The 15983-nt window shown below is 44.9% G+C and overlaps 1 protein-coding gene across 3 annotated transcripts in view; it reads left to right on the top strand.

Annotated features, from left to right (window-relative positions):
- pyd (zonula occludens-like protein polychaetoid) overlaps positions 1–15983 on the top strand; it is a 468585-nt gene that overhangs the window by 311824 nt on the left and 140778 nt on the right. For all 3 annotated transcript variants that reach the window (XM_075693885.1, XM_075693886.1, XM_075693884.1), the window contains exon 14: positions 7352–7944. In XM_075693885.1, the coding sequence (XP_075550000.1) occupies positions 7352–7944 (593 nt within the window). The remainder of the gene's footprint in view (positions 1–7351; positions 7945–15983) is intronic.

Raw genomic sequence — 15983 nt, 5'->3', positions numbered from 1 at the left:
CAGAACGCAAAACATCTACCAGAAAAACAGGGCTTGATGTCGGCAAGTCAGTTCTGAAAGCTCAACCATTTCCAAGCTCTTAGCATCCAGATGGCTGGCAAGTCAAGCGCAACTTTGCTTTTTTAGATAGTGTTCATAGCAACCATGGCTGAAGACCTGCGGTCGCCCAGCCAAATGGCCGGTAGCCAAGCGCAGCCAAAGCAATGGGGTGGTTCGGCAGCAGACGAGGCACAGCATGCGCTGTCCCTACGCTATTTTGCGCATGTGCTATGTTTTCGCCGCTTCTTGTACATGGCGCTTTGCAGAGCATGACCCATGCACTCGGGTATTCCCCATAACAGTTGACCCACCTGTATTTATGCCTGAAATGCTGATTACTACGCGGCAATCGGTCGAGTGATTGATTGAGTAAAAAAGCTCAAATACTTTGCATGCCGAGTGTCCACCTTAGAGGCACTCTGCAGATGTCCCTCAATAATGTGCAGATTGCAGCCTTCCTTGGCTAGTTGCATGCTTTTTTACTACAGATAAATTTGAAGCTTTTGTAAGCCTTGGAACACAAAGCTGTGGACAGCACTTGAATATATGCATTTACATAGTTGGCATGCCTCTATGGAAGTAATCTTTTATGCACACACTGTAAAGCACGGAAAGAAACATAGAAGAAAGGTTCAGAAAGCCAGAGGAAAAATACATAGCAAGAAAACAATATCTTTAAAAGGGACAATAGGTTATATATCTTTGTTACAGTTTCATTTTAGATGCATTTTATTTGCATGGTGCCACTTGTGCCACCCTGTAAAGGCGGAGAAAATAAACAACACGGGATCAATTGCAAGGGCGTTGCCAAGTGTACGGTCATGCTGCAGTACGTGTCACCGGTTTCTGTTTATTGGGCGCAACCGTTGACGGCGACTGCAGAGTTGGTCCGCCTCTTGGAACTGCTTGGCTACACTAGTATCAAGTGGCTAGGAGGGAAAAAGCATTTAAGCTTCTCATTCAAGTTCCTTCAAGTGCGTCGTCCTTCCACGGCCACTTCTATGCAAGTGAGTTCATCATTCGTCTAGTGAATTCGCCGCAACAGAACTTCGTCGTGCCAGTGTTCAGCAACCTCGAAGCATTCGATGTAGGAGATGGAGATGCATGGCCCTGCTATGTTCAATGCCTTGAAGCTTTCTTTATCTTCAATGACGTCGCAGCAGAAAAAAAGAAGTCAGTCTTCTCTAGTCGCTGTGGGCAGAAGACATATGCTCTCTTGCAGCATCACATTAAGCCCGCCCAGCCTCAAAACAAAACCTTGCTGGAAATTCTTTCCATTCTGGGTGACCGTTACTGCCCCAAACCATCTGCTGTTGTCCAGCATTTTAGGTTGAACACGCACATTCGCATGGAGGGCAAGTTCGTCAGTAACTTCATGGTGACACTCAAAAGTATCTCGAAATATTGCAACTTTGGAACTGAGCTTGTAAATAAGTTGCGGGACCGTATCGTGTTTGCCATCAACGACACGGCCTTGCAGACAAGGCAGCTCAACAAGCTGCTCGGCTGCACCTTCCCACCTGCAATAAATCAACAATCAAGCTATTTGTCGATGATTGTGTCTCTACCGCATCATATCTAACCCTCATGATTCTTCTCAACTTCAATCTGATCTTGACAGCATTAATTTTTGGTGTTCACTCTGGCCCATGAAATTGAATGCTAACAAATGCAGAATACATAATGAGTATTTCCCAAAGAACTGCTGACTGTAATATCCCTGTTTATTCCATTACGAATATTCAGTTGCTATCTGTCACACTTATAAATACCTAGGTGTCCATCTAGGTAACAATTTATCATGGAGTACTCATATTAACCACGTCATTAACAATGTAAATCGCACTCTTGGTGTTTTGCGACGTAACTTTGCTTTGGCTCCTGTTTCTTTAAAACTTCTTTATAAAACTTTAGTCAGGTCAGAACTCGAGCACGCTTCTTCACTCTGGGATCCTCACTCTTCTACACTTGTAAAAGCACCAGAAGCCATAAAAATCGTTCACCTCGATTCATTGTTGCTAATTATTCCCGCACCGCCAGTATTACTTGAATCAAGATTTCTCTAGACCTTCCTAACCTTTCTATTAGAAGGAAGCAGGCCCACTTATGTCTCTTTCATAAAATCTTCTTTACGAATCCTGAACTGAAATGCGCATTGTTCTCGCCACTTTCTTACGTTTCATCCCGCGCCGACTGTGACTTCAAAGTTCAAGTGCCGTTCTGCTTGACCAACATGTACTTCCATTCCTACGTGCCGAAGACATTATCCGAATGGAATCACCTTCCTGCCTCCATCGCCAGCATGCTAATTCAAGACTGCCATTTTGAACATGTATAACCACTCTCTTTAACGCCGCAATGGCATTGAGAGCATTTAAATGAATAAATAAAAAAAAGACGCCGTGAAAACTGCATTTGCCATGCTGTGAAGAAAGATGCCGGCGAGATAGCCAGTTCTAGGCAGAAGTTTGTTTCCTACACATAAGGTTGTGGCATCAAAGGGGCGCATCTCATGCTACCGCTGTTGGGAGGAACTCCTCGCGACCGAGTGCAAGCGCATCATCACTATGTGCAACTACTGCCGAAAGCAGGGACACATTGCTCGAGTGCGCAACTTGAAGAGAAAACATGGTTCATCATGGAAGGGCAAGTCTACAAAACTACGTGGTTCCGTGCCTCTAGCTCGTAGTACTTCAAGTCACACAGACTAAGTCAGCACTGTTGACAACAATGCACCTGCCGATGTGTTTGACGTTTGGCCAGTCAACACCGTCACGCCTTTGCCACCCTTCACCATGACCATCAGCGTTTGTAGCAAGCCGCTGCATATGGAGCTGGACACCGGTGCAAGCGTTTCTGCCCTTGCAAAATAATGTCTTCAGGAGCTACTATTGTCGGTCACTGTCATGCCATCGGATGGGCTCCTATGAAGCTTCTCAGGTGAGCTCACACAAATTCAAGGCAAAGCAGATGTCGCAGCATATTTCTGCGACAGAAAAGCTGTCCTACCTTTGTTCCTGACTCGGGGAGGTTCACCAACACTGCTAGGTCGCAATCGGATTTGAGAACTGGACATTGACATTGCTGTCTGGGAAGCAGGTGTTCATGCTGTTTCTGATGTTAAGGACGTTATTCAAGCATTTCCTGAGGTATTTGAACAGAGCCTTGGAACTTTCAAGGGCCCAAAAGCCACACTTCATGTTCTGCAAGATGTGGTACCCAAGTTTTTCAAGCCACGTGCCCTGCGCTTTGTCCTGAAGAATGGGGTTTCACAAGAGCTTTAGCACCTACAAAGAAAGGGTAGTTTCGAGCAAGTTTCTCTTCAGCTAGTGCTGCGCCTATTGTTCCAATGGCCAAGACGGATGGCCGCTTCAGAATTTGTGGAGATTTCAAGATTACTGTTAATCCAGTGGCCATGTAAAGGTACCCAATTCCGAGAATTGAGGACCTTTGGGCTATGCTGCCGGGAGGTGAAAAGTTCACCAAACTGGATTTGAGGGCTGCCTATCAGCAAATAGTTCTTCATGAAGACTCTAGGAAGTATGCTACCATTTCCACATATATGGGGCTATTTCAGTACACACGTCTTCCTTTTGGAATTTCATCGGTGCCTTGTTTCAAAGAGAAATGAAGAACTTTCTTTGAGGACTGCGGCATGTTGCAGTATATTTCGATAAAATCCTTGTCACTGGTCTGAATGATTCAGAGCACCTTCACAACCTCAGTGCTGTTCTCTCTTGACTTGGTGAGGTTGGACTCAAGTTGAAGTTCGACAAGTATTACTTCTTTGTGCCGCAGGTGGAGTTCCTGGGCACATCATAAGCAAAGAAGGGCTATCTCCAAGCTTGAGCAAGGTACCTGCAATCTTTCAAGCACCTGCAGCCCATGATGTCAAGAAACTCCAAAGCTTTTTGGGGCTTGGGAGCTGCTACAAGCGTCTTCTTCCAAACATTTCTGGATGCCCCTGCATTTGCTTCTCATGAACAAGAAAAAATGGGTGTGGGGAAACGAACATGAAGATGTGTTCACTACAGTGAAGCAGTTGGTAACAGCTCCAGTCCTAGTATATTTTGACCCAGGGAAACCAGTGTGTCTCAATTCTTGATGCACCTCCGTATGGGATAGGTGCAATTTTGGCACATCGAGAGGATGATGGTCGAGAACTGCCCATCACCTTTGTATCCAGAAGTTTGTCTCATGCACAGCAAAACTACAGCCAAATTGACAAAGAAGCGCTAGCCTTTTTATTTGGTGTTGAAAAGTTCCACCAGTACTTGTGGGGCATTCCTTTCACTGCTTACACGGATCATAAACCGCTACTGGTATTGGTGAGTGCTGATAAGCCCATTTCTGTGCAGGCTTCACCATGACTAGCCAGATGGGCACTGAAACCTTCTGCTTACAAGTACAAGCTTGTGTACAAGCCTGGTCTGGACTTACATCATGATGATGCCCTCAGTAGATTACCGCTACCAACAAACAGTGCTGATCTGCCTGCACCTGCTGAAATCTTCATGCTTGATAAGCATACCCGGGACTCTTGTCACCAGCTGTCGTAGCACAGGCTACAAGAAATCATCTGCTCTTGAGTCACATAGTTCTTGCTCTCCTCCAAGGAGAAGGGCTTCCAGTCAGACCAGGGGGCAATGCATTCACAGCAAGTAGCAGTGAACTCAGCTTCCATGAAGGTTGCTTGCTATGGGGTTCCAGAGTTGTTAAACCAAAATCTCTACAAGGCAAAGTCCTGATTGTTCATGCTGGGCATCCTGAGAATGAGAAAAGTAAGTTGATTGCCAGAAGCCATGTCTGGTGGCCACGAATTAATGGTGACATTGCTAAGAACGTAAAAGGTTGTGTCACATGCCAAGCTTACCAATATTCACCTCAATGCATTCAGCACACACCCTGGCTATTTCCACAGAGACCTTGGCTAAGGTTTCACATTGACTTTGGGGGCCCTATCTTGGGACATACATTTCTCGTCATTGTTAACGCATGTTCAAAATGGGTTCAAGTCTGTCCTGTGGCATCAACATCAGCAGATGCTGTCATCACAGCATTACAAATAGCATTTGCACAGCGTGGACTGCCAGATGGCATCGTGTCCGATAATGGACCTGCCTTTGCAAGTGAGCAATACTTGGAATTCCTGACACGGAATGGGATGCGTCGCATGCTTATACCACTCTACCATACAGCTTCAAATGGTGTGGCATAGTGTGTTGTACAGGCTTTCAAGAACAAGATCAAGAAGAGCGGTTGTGGATCCTTCCAAACCCAAATTTCAAGGCTCTTGTTTCATTATAGAACCACACCACATGAGGTCACTGGCAGAGCACCACTTGAAATACTCATGGGAAGGATGTTCAAGACACCTTTGGATGTTCATTGCCCAAGTTTACACACTTCAGTCCTGCTGAGACAGCTTAAACAGAAGCTGCATGCCAACAGACATGCCAAGTGGCTGAGGAGTTCTATAGAGATTTATACAGTACCAGTGGCACTCACGACGATAATGTAAAAGAGAATAGTCTAGAGGAATTTGAAATCCCACAAGTAACGCCAGAAGAAGTAAAGAAAGCCTTGGGAGCTATGCAAAGGGGCAAGGCAGCTGGGGAGGATCAGGTAACAGCAGATTTTTTGAAGGATGGTGGGCAGATTGTTATAGAAAAACTGGCCACCTTGTATACGCAATGCCTCATGACCTCGAGCATATTGGAATCTTGGAAGAACGCTAACATAATCCTAATCCATAGGAAAGGGGATGCCAAAGACTTGAAAAATTATAGACCGATCAGTTTACAGTTCATTGCCTACAAAGTATTTTCTAAGGTAATCACAAATAGAATCAGGAACACCTTAGACTTCTGTCAAGCAAAGGACCAGGCAGGATTCCGTAAAGGCTACTCAACAATAGACCATATTCACACTATCAATCAGGTGATAGAGAAATGTGCACAATATAACCAACCCTTATATATTGCTTTCATTGATTACGAGAAAGCTTTCAATTCAGTCGCAACCTCAGCAGTCATGGAGGCATTACGGAATCAGGATGTAGACGAACCGTATGTAAAGATAGTGAAAGAGCGGCTCCACAGCCACGGTAGTCCTCCACAAAGAAAGCAACAAAATCCCAATAAAGAAAGGCGTCAGGCAGGGAAATACGACCTCTCCACTGCTATTCACAGCGTGTTTGCAGGAGGTATTCAGAGACCTGGATTGAGAAGAATTGGGGATAAGAGTCTTGTAACTTGTGATTCCCTGATGATATTGCCTTGCTACTTTAGTAACTCAGGGGACCAATTTAAATGCATGCTCACTGACCTGGAGAGGCAAAGCAGAAGGGTGAGTCTAAAAATTAATCTGCAGAAAACTAAAGTAATGTTTAACAGTCTAGGAAGAGAACAGCAGTTTACGATAGGTAGCGAGGTACTGGAAGTGGTAAGGGAATACATCTACTTAGGGCAGGTAGTGACAGCGGATCAGGATCATGAGACTGAAATAATCAGAAGAATAAGAATGGGCTGGGGTGCGTTTGGCAGGCGTTCTCAGATCATGAACAGCAGTTTGCCATTATCCCTTAAGAGAAAAGTGTGTAACAGCTGTGTCTTACCAATACTCACGTATGGGGCAGAAACCTGGAGGCTTACGAAAAGGGTTCTACTTAAATTGAGGACGACGTAATGAGCTATGAAAAGAAGAATGATGGGTGTAATGTTAAGGGATAAGAAAAGAGCAGATTGGGTGAGGGAACAAACGCGAGTTAATGACATCTTAGTTGAAATCAAGAAAAAGAAATGGGGCATGGGCAGGACATGTAATGAGGAGGGAAGATAACCGATGGTCATTAAGGGTTACGGACTGGATTCCAAGAGAAGGGTAGCGTAGCAAAGGGCGGCAGAAAATTAGGTGGGCGGATGAGATTAAGAAGTTTGCAGGGACAACATGGCCACAATTAGTACATGACCGGGGTTGTTGGAGAAGTATGGGAGAGGCCTTTGCCCTGCAGTGGGTGTAACCAGGTTGATGATGATGAACATACATATATGCATTGACAAACATAACAATGAAGATGCGCATCCCTTGCCATTTGAAACGTCATCCCGTTCTCGTGGAAGCCCAAACAGCTAGTGTTATGCATTGAACTGCTACACGGACACTGAGAAACAAACGAACAATAAGCATGATTGCTGATGCATTGGCATCTTGTGGTGCTCAATATAGAACCGTCACATCACCGTTGGTGCCTTTGCAGCCACCAACAGATGCATACAATTGTTAACAAAAGTTATCTCGCACTATGTTGCAGAACCCGGGGGACCTGTCGAAGAGCCTGTAGCGAAGGGGGCCCCGGCTGTTCGGCTCAGTGCCATCCGGGAAGTGGTGGAGCAGGGAAAGCACGCTCTGCTCGATGTCAGTCCGGGGGCTGTGGATCGACTCAACTACGCCCAGTTCTACCCCATTGTGGTGTTCCTGCGTGCCGAAAGCAAGCAGGCCGTCAAAGAGCTGCGATCACGGCTGCCCGTGCGGCAGAGTGCGCGTAAGCTGTATGAGAGGGCACTCAAGTTGGAGCGGCTGTGGGGACACCTGTTCACCTCCACGGTGGCCCTGACAGGCGCCGACATGTGGTACAAGAAGCTGCGCGAGACCCTGGACAAGCAGCAGCAGCTCAGCATCTGGTGCTCCGAGAACAAGCCCGAGGAGGCCATTGGAGACGACTTCCTCTTCCCGGTCACATCGCGGCTAAGCTACGCATCATCACCTGAGAGTGACCTGGAGCTGGCCTCGGAAGGGGCTCGACGATTGGGCTTGGTACGAGCTTCCAGCGACCCCAGTGTGGCGACCCAGGAAGATGCTCTAGCACCGCCACCCTACCTGCCCCCTCTGCGGCAGCCACCGCCTGTAAGAACCCCGATGGCTAGGTCACCCAAACATTGCTGCATCATTGGCAATTAGTGCACTGTTCTAGAAATGCATCATTTGACTGGAGCATCAGAGATAGAACGAAGGGCAGCGCAGTGGTGTGACCAATGTAATGGTGAGAATTGCAGGACAGTTGCGCACAAATGGCAATGGTTATGTCAGGTTATGACTGGTTATGTTGTCGTGCTTGGAAGTTAACCAATAAGTCAACTAATGGCCTACTACACAAGCACTAGCCTCACAGTTCTTGCAAGTCCACAAAAGGCAGCACTCTACCTTTTCTGTCATCCTTTTGTCTCTGCACCTCTTTTCATTTTTCTTATGCGCTAGAACATATCTTTATAAGTATTGGTGCCTTGAAGCATGTAGATGGGTGCAAGGGCAGAGCAACACGCGTACAAAGTTTTGCCCATTCACTCAACATCATTTGGTGCACGTGCCTGCTTTGGCAGCTCCCACTGTTCCAACCATTGCACCAGCATAAGCACCCATGTTTACTTCCTTTTTTTACATCACTGCATGCTTTTCCGCTTATTCACTCTATAAGGTTCTGTTCAGTGTCGAGCAGTGTGTTGTCATCTTCTGAAAGATCCCATCTGTATTATTTTGGTCTTTGGTCTACTTTGTTAACCAATTTACATTGGTCACTCACATCACAAGAAGTGTCTGTTCGTTTTTCACGTCCTTCGATGTGACGCTCCTGGCGCTGGACCCGCTGAGGCTTGCACTGCAAAATCTCATGGTGAACAGCCACGGCATCGGACGGACGCCATGGCCCACACCCAAAAGAATTTACTTTGCCCTATTCGAAAATTCACTTGACCCACATTCAAGACTGATCTGGCCCACTCCCAAAATTGGCTTTGCCCACCCCCAAAATGACATTGCCCAATTCAAAAATTCAGTTGACCCATGTTCAAAACCTACCTGGCCTACTCCCAAAATTGGATTGGCCCACCCTCAAAATTGACTTTGCTCAATTCGAGCACACGACCAAGTGAAAAGTTTCGTGCGGAAGAGTCAAAGCTTTCACATTCAATGCACATAAAGGGACTTAAGTGCCTCTCTTAACTTTTTGCAACAAAAAGAAACAATGAGGTTTTGCCAATGACAGGTGTGGCCACTTTTTTTTAGAGTGCAGCTCCTAGATACCTGTTCCTGCATTAAGCATGGTCATGCCTTGTCATGCATCTCTCGTAACCGAGCGCATGAGTACAGCGAAGCGTGAAAGACAGCGATAGAAAAAAGAGTACAGGGGGGAAAGTGGAGAAGGAGAGTATGGCGAAAGCATGAGAATAAAAGCACAGTGCCGCGCAAGATGGGCTCTGTGGCGACGATGGTTACGAGATGGCACCAGAGTAGTGTATGTCAGACATATCAAAACAATGCTCTTTATGAACAGAGGTCTGTCTGCTACTGTGAATCGTACCCATGTGTCACCCATGCGCTGCCTCTCGTTACGTCCTAATTAGCGAGGCAGTCGCGCCACAGTTTGCTCTATTTGCAGCGTGCCACACGAGACAGATTGTCTGCGCCAGCCTATATTGCGAAATGAAAACACTTATGAAGCTGTGTTCAAATTTCACATTAGGGAGTATTGTAATCATTAATTAATTTTTTTGCTCTTTATTTTCTTTGGTGCCCATCTTACAGCACGTGCTATGTATCTGTGCTGGGTTCTTTCCCCCTTTTGTTTTCATTACAAGGCGCTCTAACAAGGTTCATGCCCTATGCTATCTTTTCTTGAAGAGAAAAATTGTCATCCGCCCTACTGCAGCATGAAGCTACAAAGGAAACCCACACAGATTTCTCACAAAATAAGCTTTGCAGTTGAAGAAAAATTCGTCCGGGTTCGGCATTCAAGCCCAGGACCAATGCCTTACCAGGACAGTATACTATCAGAGCATACCAGGAGGCTAGCACATTGCAGAGCAAAGGTGAAGTATTCTCAATCGACGGTGAATTAAGCCTCGACAGTAGCTTAATTCACGCTCGATTGAGAGTAATTCACCCTCATGATTTGTAGCTCCATGCTGCAGTAGAGCGAATGAAAATTTTTCCCTTTCATAATCTTTCCTCCACCTTCCGAGCTTCTGCAGAACTGATTTTCTCTCTTTTCTTGTATGTAATTTCCACTGGGCAGCTTGCAATACACATCAGTACTGAATGCTTATCACATTGCATTACCATATTTACTCAAATCTAACGTACACTTTGTTCCGATAAAACGGCTTCAAAAATTGTGTACGCGTTAGCATTGACTATGACCCTAAATCTGCGTTATGATATTGCCATCGGCATTTCAAAATGGCCGCCTTGTACGCGCTTCAAGCCTAGCTGCCATAGCTTCCTCTGTGTGCTGTAGTACATGTGCTTAGGTTAGTCTCCCATCTGGCTTCCCGTTTTCTGCATTTGCTCTATCAGCATGCAAGTGCTGACTGCGAAGACATGCCGAGTTCATCATGATGCCAGAACTAAAAGGAAAAGGATCATGTGTGCAGAGACGGACAGAAATCAGGCCACATTACGAGCATTCAAAGTTCCCAAAACTTGCATGCGGGACTGGCACAAATAGATGGAGAAGCTTTCTACTCTGGTGGCTACTGCGTGCGGCGCGGCTGCACAGCCTCTATCTTGGAAGCGATCCGGAATGTGAACCTAGACGTCCAGGCACACCGTGCTGTGTTCTCGTCGCTTAGTTTGCGTTGAAGTGAGAGGCAGCACGAAGGTCAATTCGCTTGCTCCTGCTACTGCACTTCCCCACTCCAGCATTTTGATTGCGAGTTTCTGCGGTCATCAAGTGAGATGTTTTCATGTTTGCTTGTGCGTGCGTGACACCAGGCTTGTTAATTTAGTTAGTAAGCGAATCTTTACAAGTTTATATGGCCGATAAAACTGCTATCCTTACTTTGTATAGTTGTCTAGTAACTTGGTAAATATGGTACTTCTCTAAGACACCTTAAGCTATTCACGACTCCAAGTAAATGCTCGCTACCCATAACATTATACTAATCCACAAAAAGAAAGACGTCAAAAAATCGAAAAATTATAGGACCATTAGCTTACTCCCAGTATTATGTAAGATATTTACCAAAATAATCTCCAATAGAATAAGGGCAACACTGGGTTTTAGTCAACCAACGGAACAGGCTGGCTCCAGGAAGGGATACTCTAAAATGGATCACATCCATGTTATCAATCAGGTTATCGAGAACTCCACAGAGTACAATAAGCCTCTATATGGCTTTCATAGATTACGAAAGGGCATTTGATTCAGTAGAGACACCAGCAGTCAGAGAGGCGTTATGTAATCAAGGAGTACAGAATGCTTAAATACCTTGGAAAATATCTACAGAGGTTCTACAGCTACCTTAATTATACACAAGAAAAGCAGGAAGATACCTATAAAGAAAGGGGTCAGACAGGGAGACACAATCTCTCCAAGGCTATTCACTGACTGCTTAGAAGAAGTATTAAAGCTATTTATGTAACTGGGAAGGCTTGGGAGTAAAGATCGACGGGGGATATCTCGGCAACCTTCAGTTTGCCGATGACATTGTTCTATTCAGCAACAATGCTGACAAGTTACAACAAATGATTGAGGACCTTAACAGAGAGAGCGTAAGAGTGGGGTTGAAGATTAATATGCAGAAGACAAAGATAATGATGAGTCGCCGGGCAAAGGAACAAGTGTTCAGGTTCGCCAGTCAGCCTCTAGAGTCTGTGAAGGAGTGAGTACGTTTGCCTAGGTCAATTAATCACAGGAAACCTTGATCATGAGAAGGAAATTCATAGAAGAATAAAAATGGGTTGGATTGCATACGGCAGACGTTGTCAGCTCCTGACTGGAAGTTTACCATTATCATTGAAAAGGAAGGTGTACAATATTTTACCAGTGCTGACATATGGGGCAGAGAGAGACTTGGGCACTGACAAAGAAGCTTGAGAACAAGTGAAGGACCACGCAAAGAGCGATGAAATGAAGATTGCTAGGCATAACGTTAAGAGACAGAAAGAGTGATTTGGATCAGAGTGCAAACGGTTACAGACGATGTTCTAATTGACATAACAGAAAAAAATGGAGCTGGGCAGGTCATGTAATGCGCCGGTTAGATAATCATTGGACCATTAGGGTTACAGAATGGGTACCGAGAGAAGGGAAACGCAGCCGAGGACAGCAGAAGACTAGGTGGAGCGATGAAATTAAGAAATTCGCTGGCGCTAGTTGGAATCGGTTGGCGCAGGGCAGGGGTAATTGGAGATCGCAGGGAGAGGCCTTCGTCCTGCAGTGGACATAAAGCACGCTGCTGCTGCTGCTGCTGCTGACGATGATGATGATGATGATGATGATGATGATGATGATGATGACGACGACGACGACCTCACAGCCACACCGAGAAACAGCCGATCCAGGTTCAAGCTTGAAGTAAAAGAGGATCTCCCATCATGGCATGTGCTGAATGCCTCGTAGTACCCAAATCGTTGTGATGCTGCCGCGCATAAGCCCGAAAATGAAAAGGATAAATGTTGAAATACTTTTGTTGTGTGTCATTATGCGTGTCATCGCGGTGGAAAGACAGCAATGTATGATTTCATCATTTCCCTAAAGAAGCAGACGACGCACGTCGGACAGCAACGTGAATAGGATACTTCCACATTGGGAAAAGGTGACCGACACTATGCTAGTTTGTTCGAAACGGTTCACTCAGGATGACTTCTTCCCGGCGAGTAGAACATTCCTTTATTTTTATTTATTTTACATATCTTGCCTGCACTTCAAGCAGCAGAGTGCACTTTATTTATAGGCAGGCACTTTAATAAATTATAGTGATGTATGCATACTTTTCATTTGGTTTTGTTAGTTTATAGTTTCCTGCCACAGCATTAGTTTTACTAATACTTTAAGCTCCATAAATATTCTCGCTAATGTACTTTTGTTTGCAGGCACTGTAGCAGCAATGATAGCTACCTCCGAAGGTCTGAAGTTGATCGGGACACACATTATGCTGTGAGGTGACATATCATTTTCATAGCATCCATTAGTTTAGTTGTGCAGGCAGAAGATGCTGTTTTTTCATTCAACGCAGAGAGTTGTCAGTTTATTTGCCCACAAGAAATTTGGAAGCAACTGCAAACAGCACTTGTTCCAGCTTTGGAGCATTCGACCTGCACACAGTGCCACTAGTTTGCTTTCTGACACTGTGCACACATGTAAATTTTACTACAACTGGTTCAATTCATTTGCAAGCCATGCATTTACAGTAAGACATGTAACATTGCCAGAAAAAAGAATCCTCGCTAAATTTTAGAAACCTGTTGGAAGAAACTCAACTTGGTGTGATTGGTTGTTATTCACTTCTCACGTTTCACCGGGGTTTGAGAATTCCTGTGGGTGGCGGGTGTCTGTTGTGTTCCCAAGCCTGGGCTCTTACCTCAAACACTGCATACTGCAAGCATGATCAAGTGACCTTATCACATGTATCAACTAACTGTAAGAAGAAAGGTGCACCCCGACTCACAAAAGGAACTCTCATTTGTTTTTATTTCCAGAGACACACTGGGACCAGGTAACTTAAAAAAGTTTTTAGCGGCATTCTATCGGTGAACAATATCCGTCTGTAGCTTCTGAAGGCACAACAGGCATTCCTGCCTATAGGTTGTGGGATGCTATGTGACATGCTGCAACACAAGTCACAGTGCAGAGTTGCTTATAAGAAGGTCAAAAACAGTCGAGTATTGTACCTGTAGCTGTGGAGCGATGCCGTGAACAAGTGCTTGCACCTTTCGTGGAGGCTCGCTATGCACAAACACTTACCTTTTTTAACCTTCGGCTCACTTGATAGGCTTGTTTTTAAAGAAGCATTGATACTGCTCTCTAGGCAGGCTGGGCGTTTGTACGCAAAGCACAACTATATCCGCAGTTTCATCACTGAAAAACTTGAGACCAGTCAAAATAAGGTTATCGGCAGTAAAGACCCTTTCGTCATCGTCAAAACACCTAGATTCTACGCCACCGAGAAACTTGAGCACACACCAAGCGAAAGAGCTGCCGTAAACTGGGATGGCATAGCCATTCTTGTTTATTTGGACAGTGTTGCCAGCACAAGTGACGAATTTTGGAGTTGCCATTTACGAATGAGAACTGAAATTTTATGTCTAAAGGTGCAGCGTGGTTATCCTGCATTTTCGTTGTGCAGCACATTGCTGGTACAAGTGTGCTTGTATCTTGCTTGCAACGCTATCTCTACTGTGATTACTTTGCATATGCATATCACCTTCTATACCATCAGTAGCATCCACTGCTTTCTCACATATCCATGGCGACGTGTCCTACTGGCACATGCAGAAAGACTTAAGCTGCGATGCATGAGTCACTTCGTGACACAGGATTTTAGAGAAGGCAAGTGTTAATTAAGGGCCTAACATAGCATTTCATTTCATTTAATTTCATTTTATTACCTTAAAGACCCCTTGATAGGGGTATTACATAAGGGGTGGGAATACATTAGTACATAATTTGCATAATACATAAGTGAACACGCAAACAACAACAAAAAACTGCATGTGATAAAGGGTTACATACGTCAGCGCAAAAACATAGAACTAAGTAATACAAACTAAAGTTGCACAAGCATATAAGTCTATTAACACAAGTCATTTCTATTGTGAAAAGTGCGCAGTGACACTCTCCATGAACGTACAAGGGCAAATGATGGCGGAGATTTGTTGGGGCAGATTGTTCCAATCTGTAGTGGCATGGCAAAAGAATGAGGCGGAAAAGGTAACAGTGCGCATGCGAGGGCGGCCCACTTGAAAAGTGTGGTGTGTACGATGAGATGTTCGGGCTGCGGGGAGGATATAGGGTGGTTGATTAAGCGAGCTGTGATAAAACTTATGGAAAAGTGAAAGGGTTCCAGTGCGCCGGCGCATACAAAGGGGAAGTAAATTCAATTCTTTCTTCAAGTAAGATATGCTCACGTCAAATGAATAATTAGAATGGATGAACTTTGCGGCGCGGTTTTGAACGGCTTCGAATGCGTTAATGAGATATGTTTGGTGCGAATTCCATATGGCGGATGCATATTCCAATTTTGGTCGGACTATTGACTGGTAGGCCAGTAGTTTAACAGGTTTGGGGGCGCGTTTTAGATGACACTTGAGAAAACCCAGCGATTTGTTAGCAGATGAAATGATGTTACTGACGTGTGTTCGCCAGGATAAGTCGTTAGATATAGCAACACCTAGGTACTTGTAAGACTGCGCAGCACACACGGGAATGTTATTAATTGTGTATTGGTAAGGAAATGGGTCGCGCTGACGAGAAAATACCATCAAGTTGCATTTCTTAGGATTAAGTTCCATTAACCACCGGTCGCACCATTGCTGTAAACAGTTAATGTCCTCCTGAAGTAAGTCTTGATTAGATGTGCTAGTAATTGTTCGATAAATGACGCAGTCGTCTGCGAACAAATGAACGTTGCAAGACACGTGCAGGGGTAGGTCATTAATGTATATTAAGAAGCGTAGGGGTCCAAGAACAGATTCTTGCGGTACACCGGAAGTCACTGGTAGGTGGTTAGATGCGCGGTTGTTAACTGTAACGAACTGAGATCTGTTTGTCAAGAACGCTTCAATCCATCGCAAAATGTTGGGGTGAAGGTTCGCAAGAGAAAGTTTTAGTAGTAGACGTTGGTGTGGTACCTTGTCAAACGCTTTTGTAAAATCTAGAAATATTGCGTCTGTTTGGAGGTTAGAATCTAAATTAGTGTGAATATCATGCAGGAAAATGGCCAGTTGTGTTTCGCAGGAAAAGCCTTTGCGGAACCCATGCTGTGAAGAATGAAAGTACTTGTTCGAGTCAAGAAATTTTATGATTTCTGTGTACATGACGTGTTCCATGAGCTTATAAGGCACACTCGTTAATGAAATGGGGTGATAATTAAGCGGGCAATTCCTCTCACCTGATTTGTGGATGGGAACAACCCTCCCCACCTTCCAGTCATGTGGTACTTCACCAG

Source organism: Dermacentor variabilis, chromosome 5 (assembly GCF_050947875.1).
Source record: "Dermacentor variabilis isolate Ectoservices chromosome 5, ASM5094787v1, whole genome shotgun sequence".
NCBI classification, from domain to species: domain Eukaryota; kingdom Metazoa; phylum Arthropoda; class Arachnida; order Ixodida; family Ixodidae; genus Dermacentor; species Dermacentor variabilis.
Note: the sequence above shows the minus strand (reverse complement) of the source record. Positions and strands in the feature narration are given on the sequence as shown.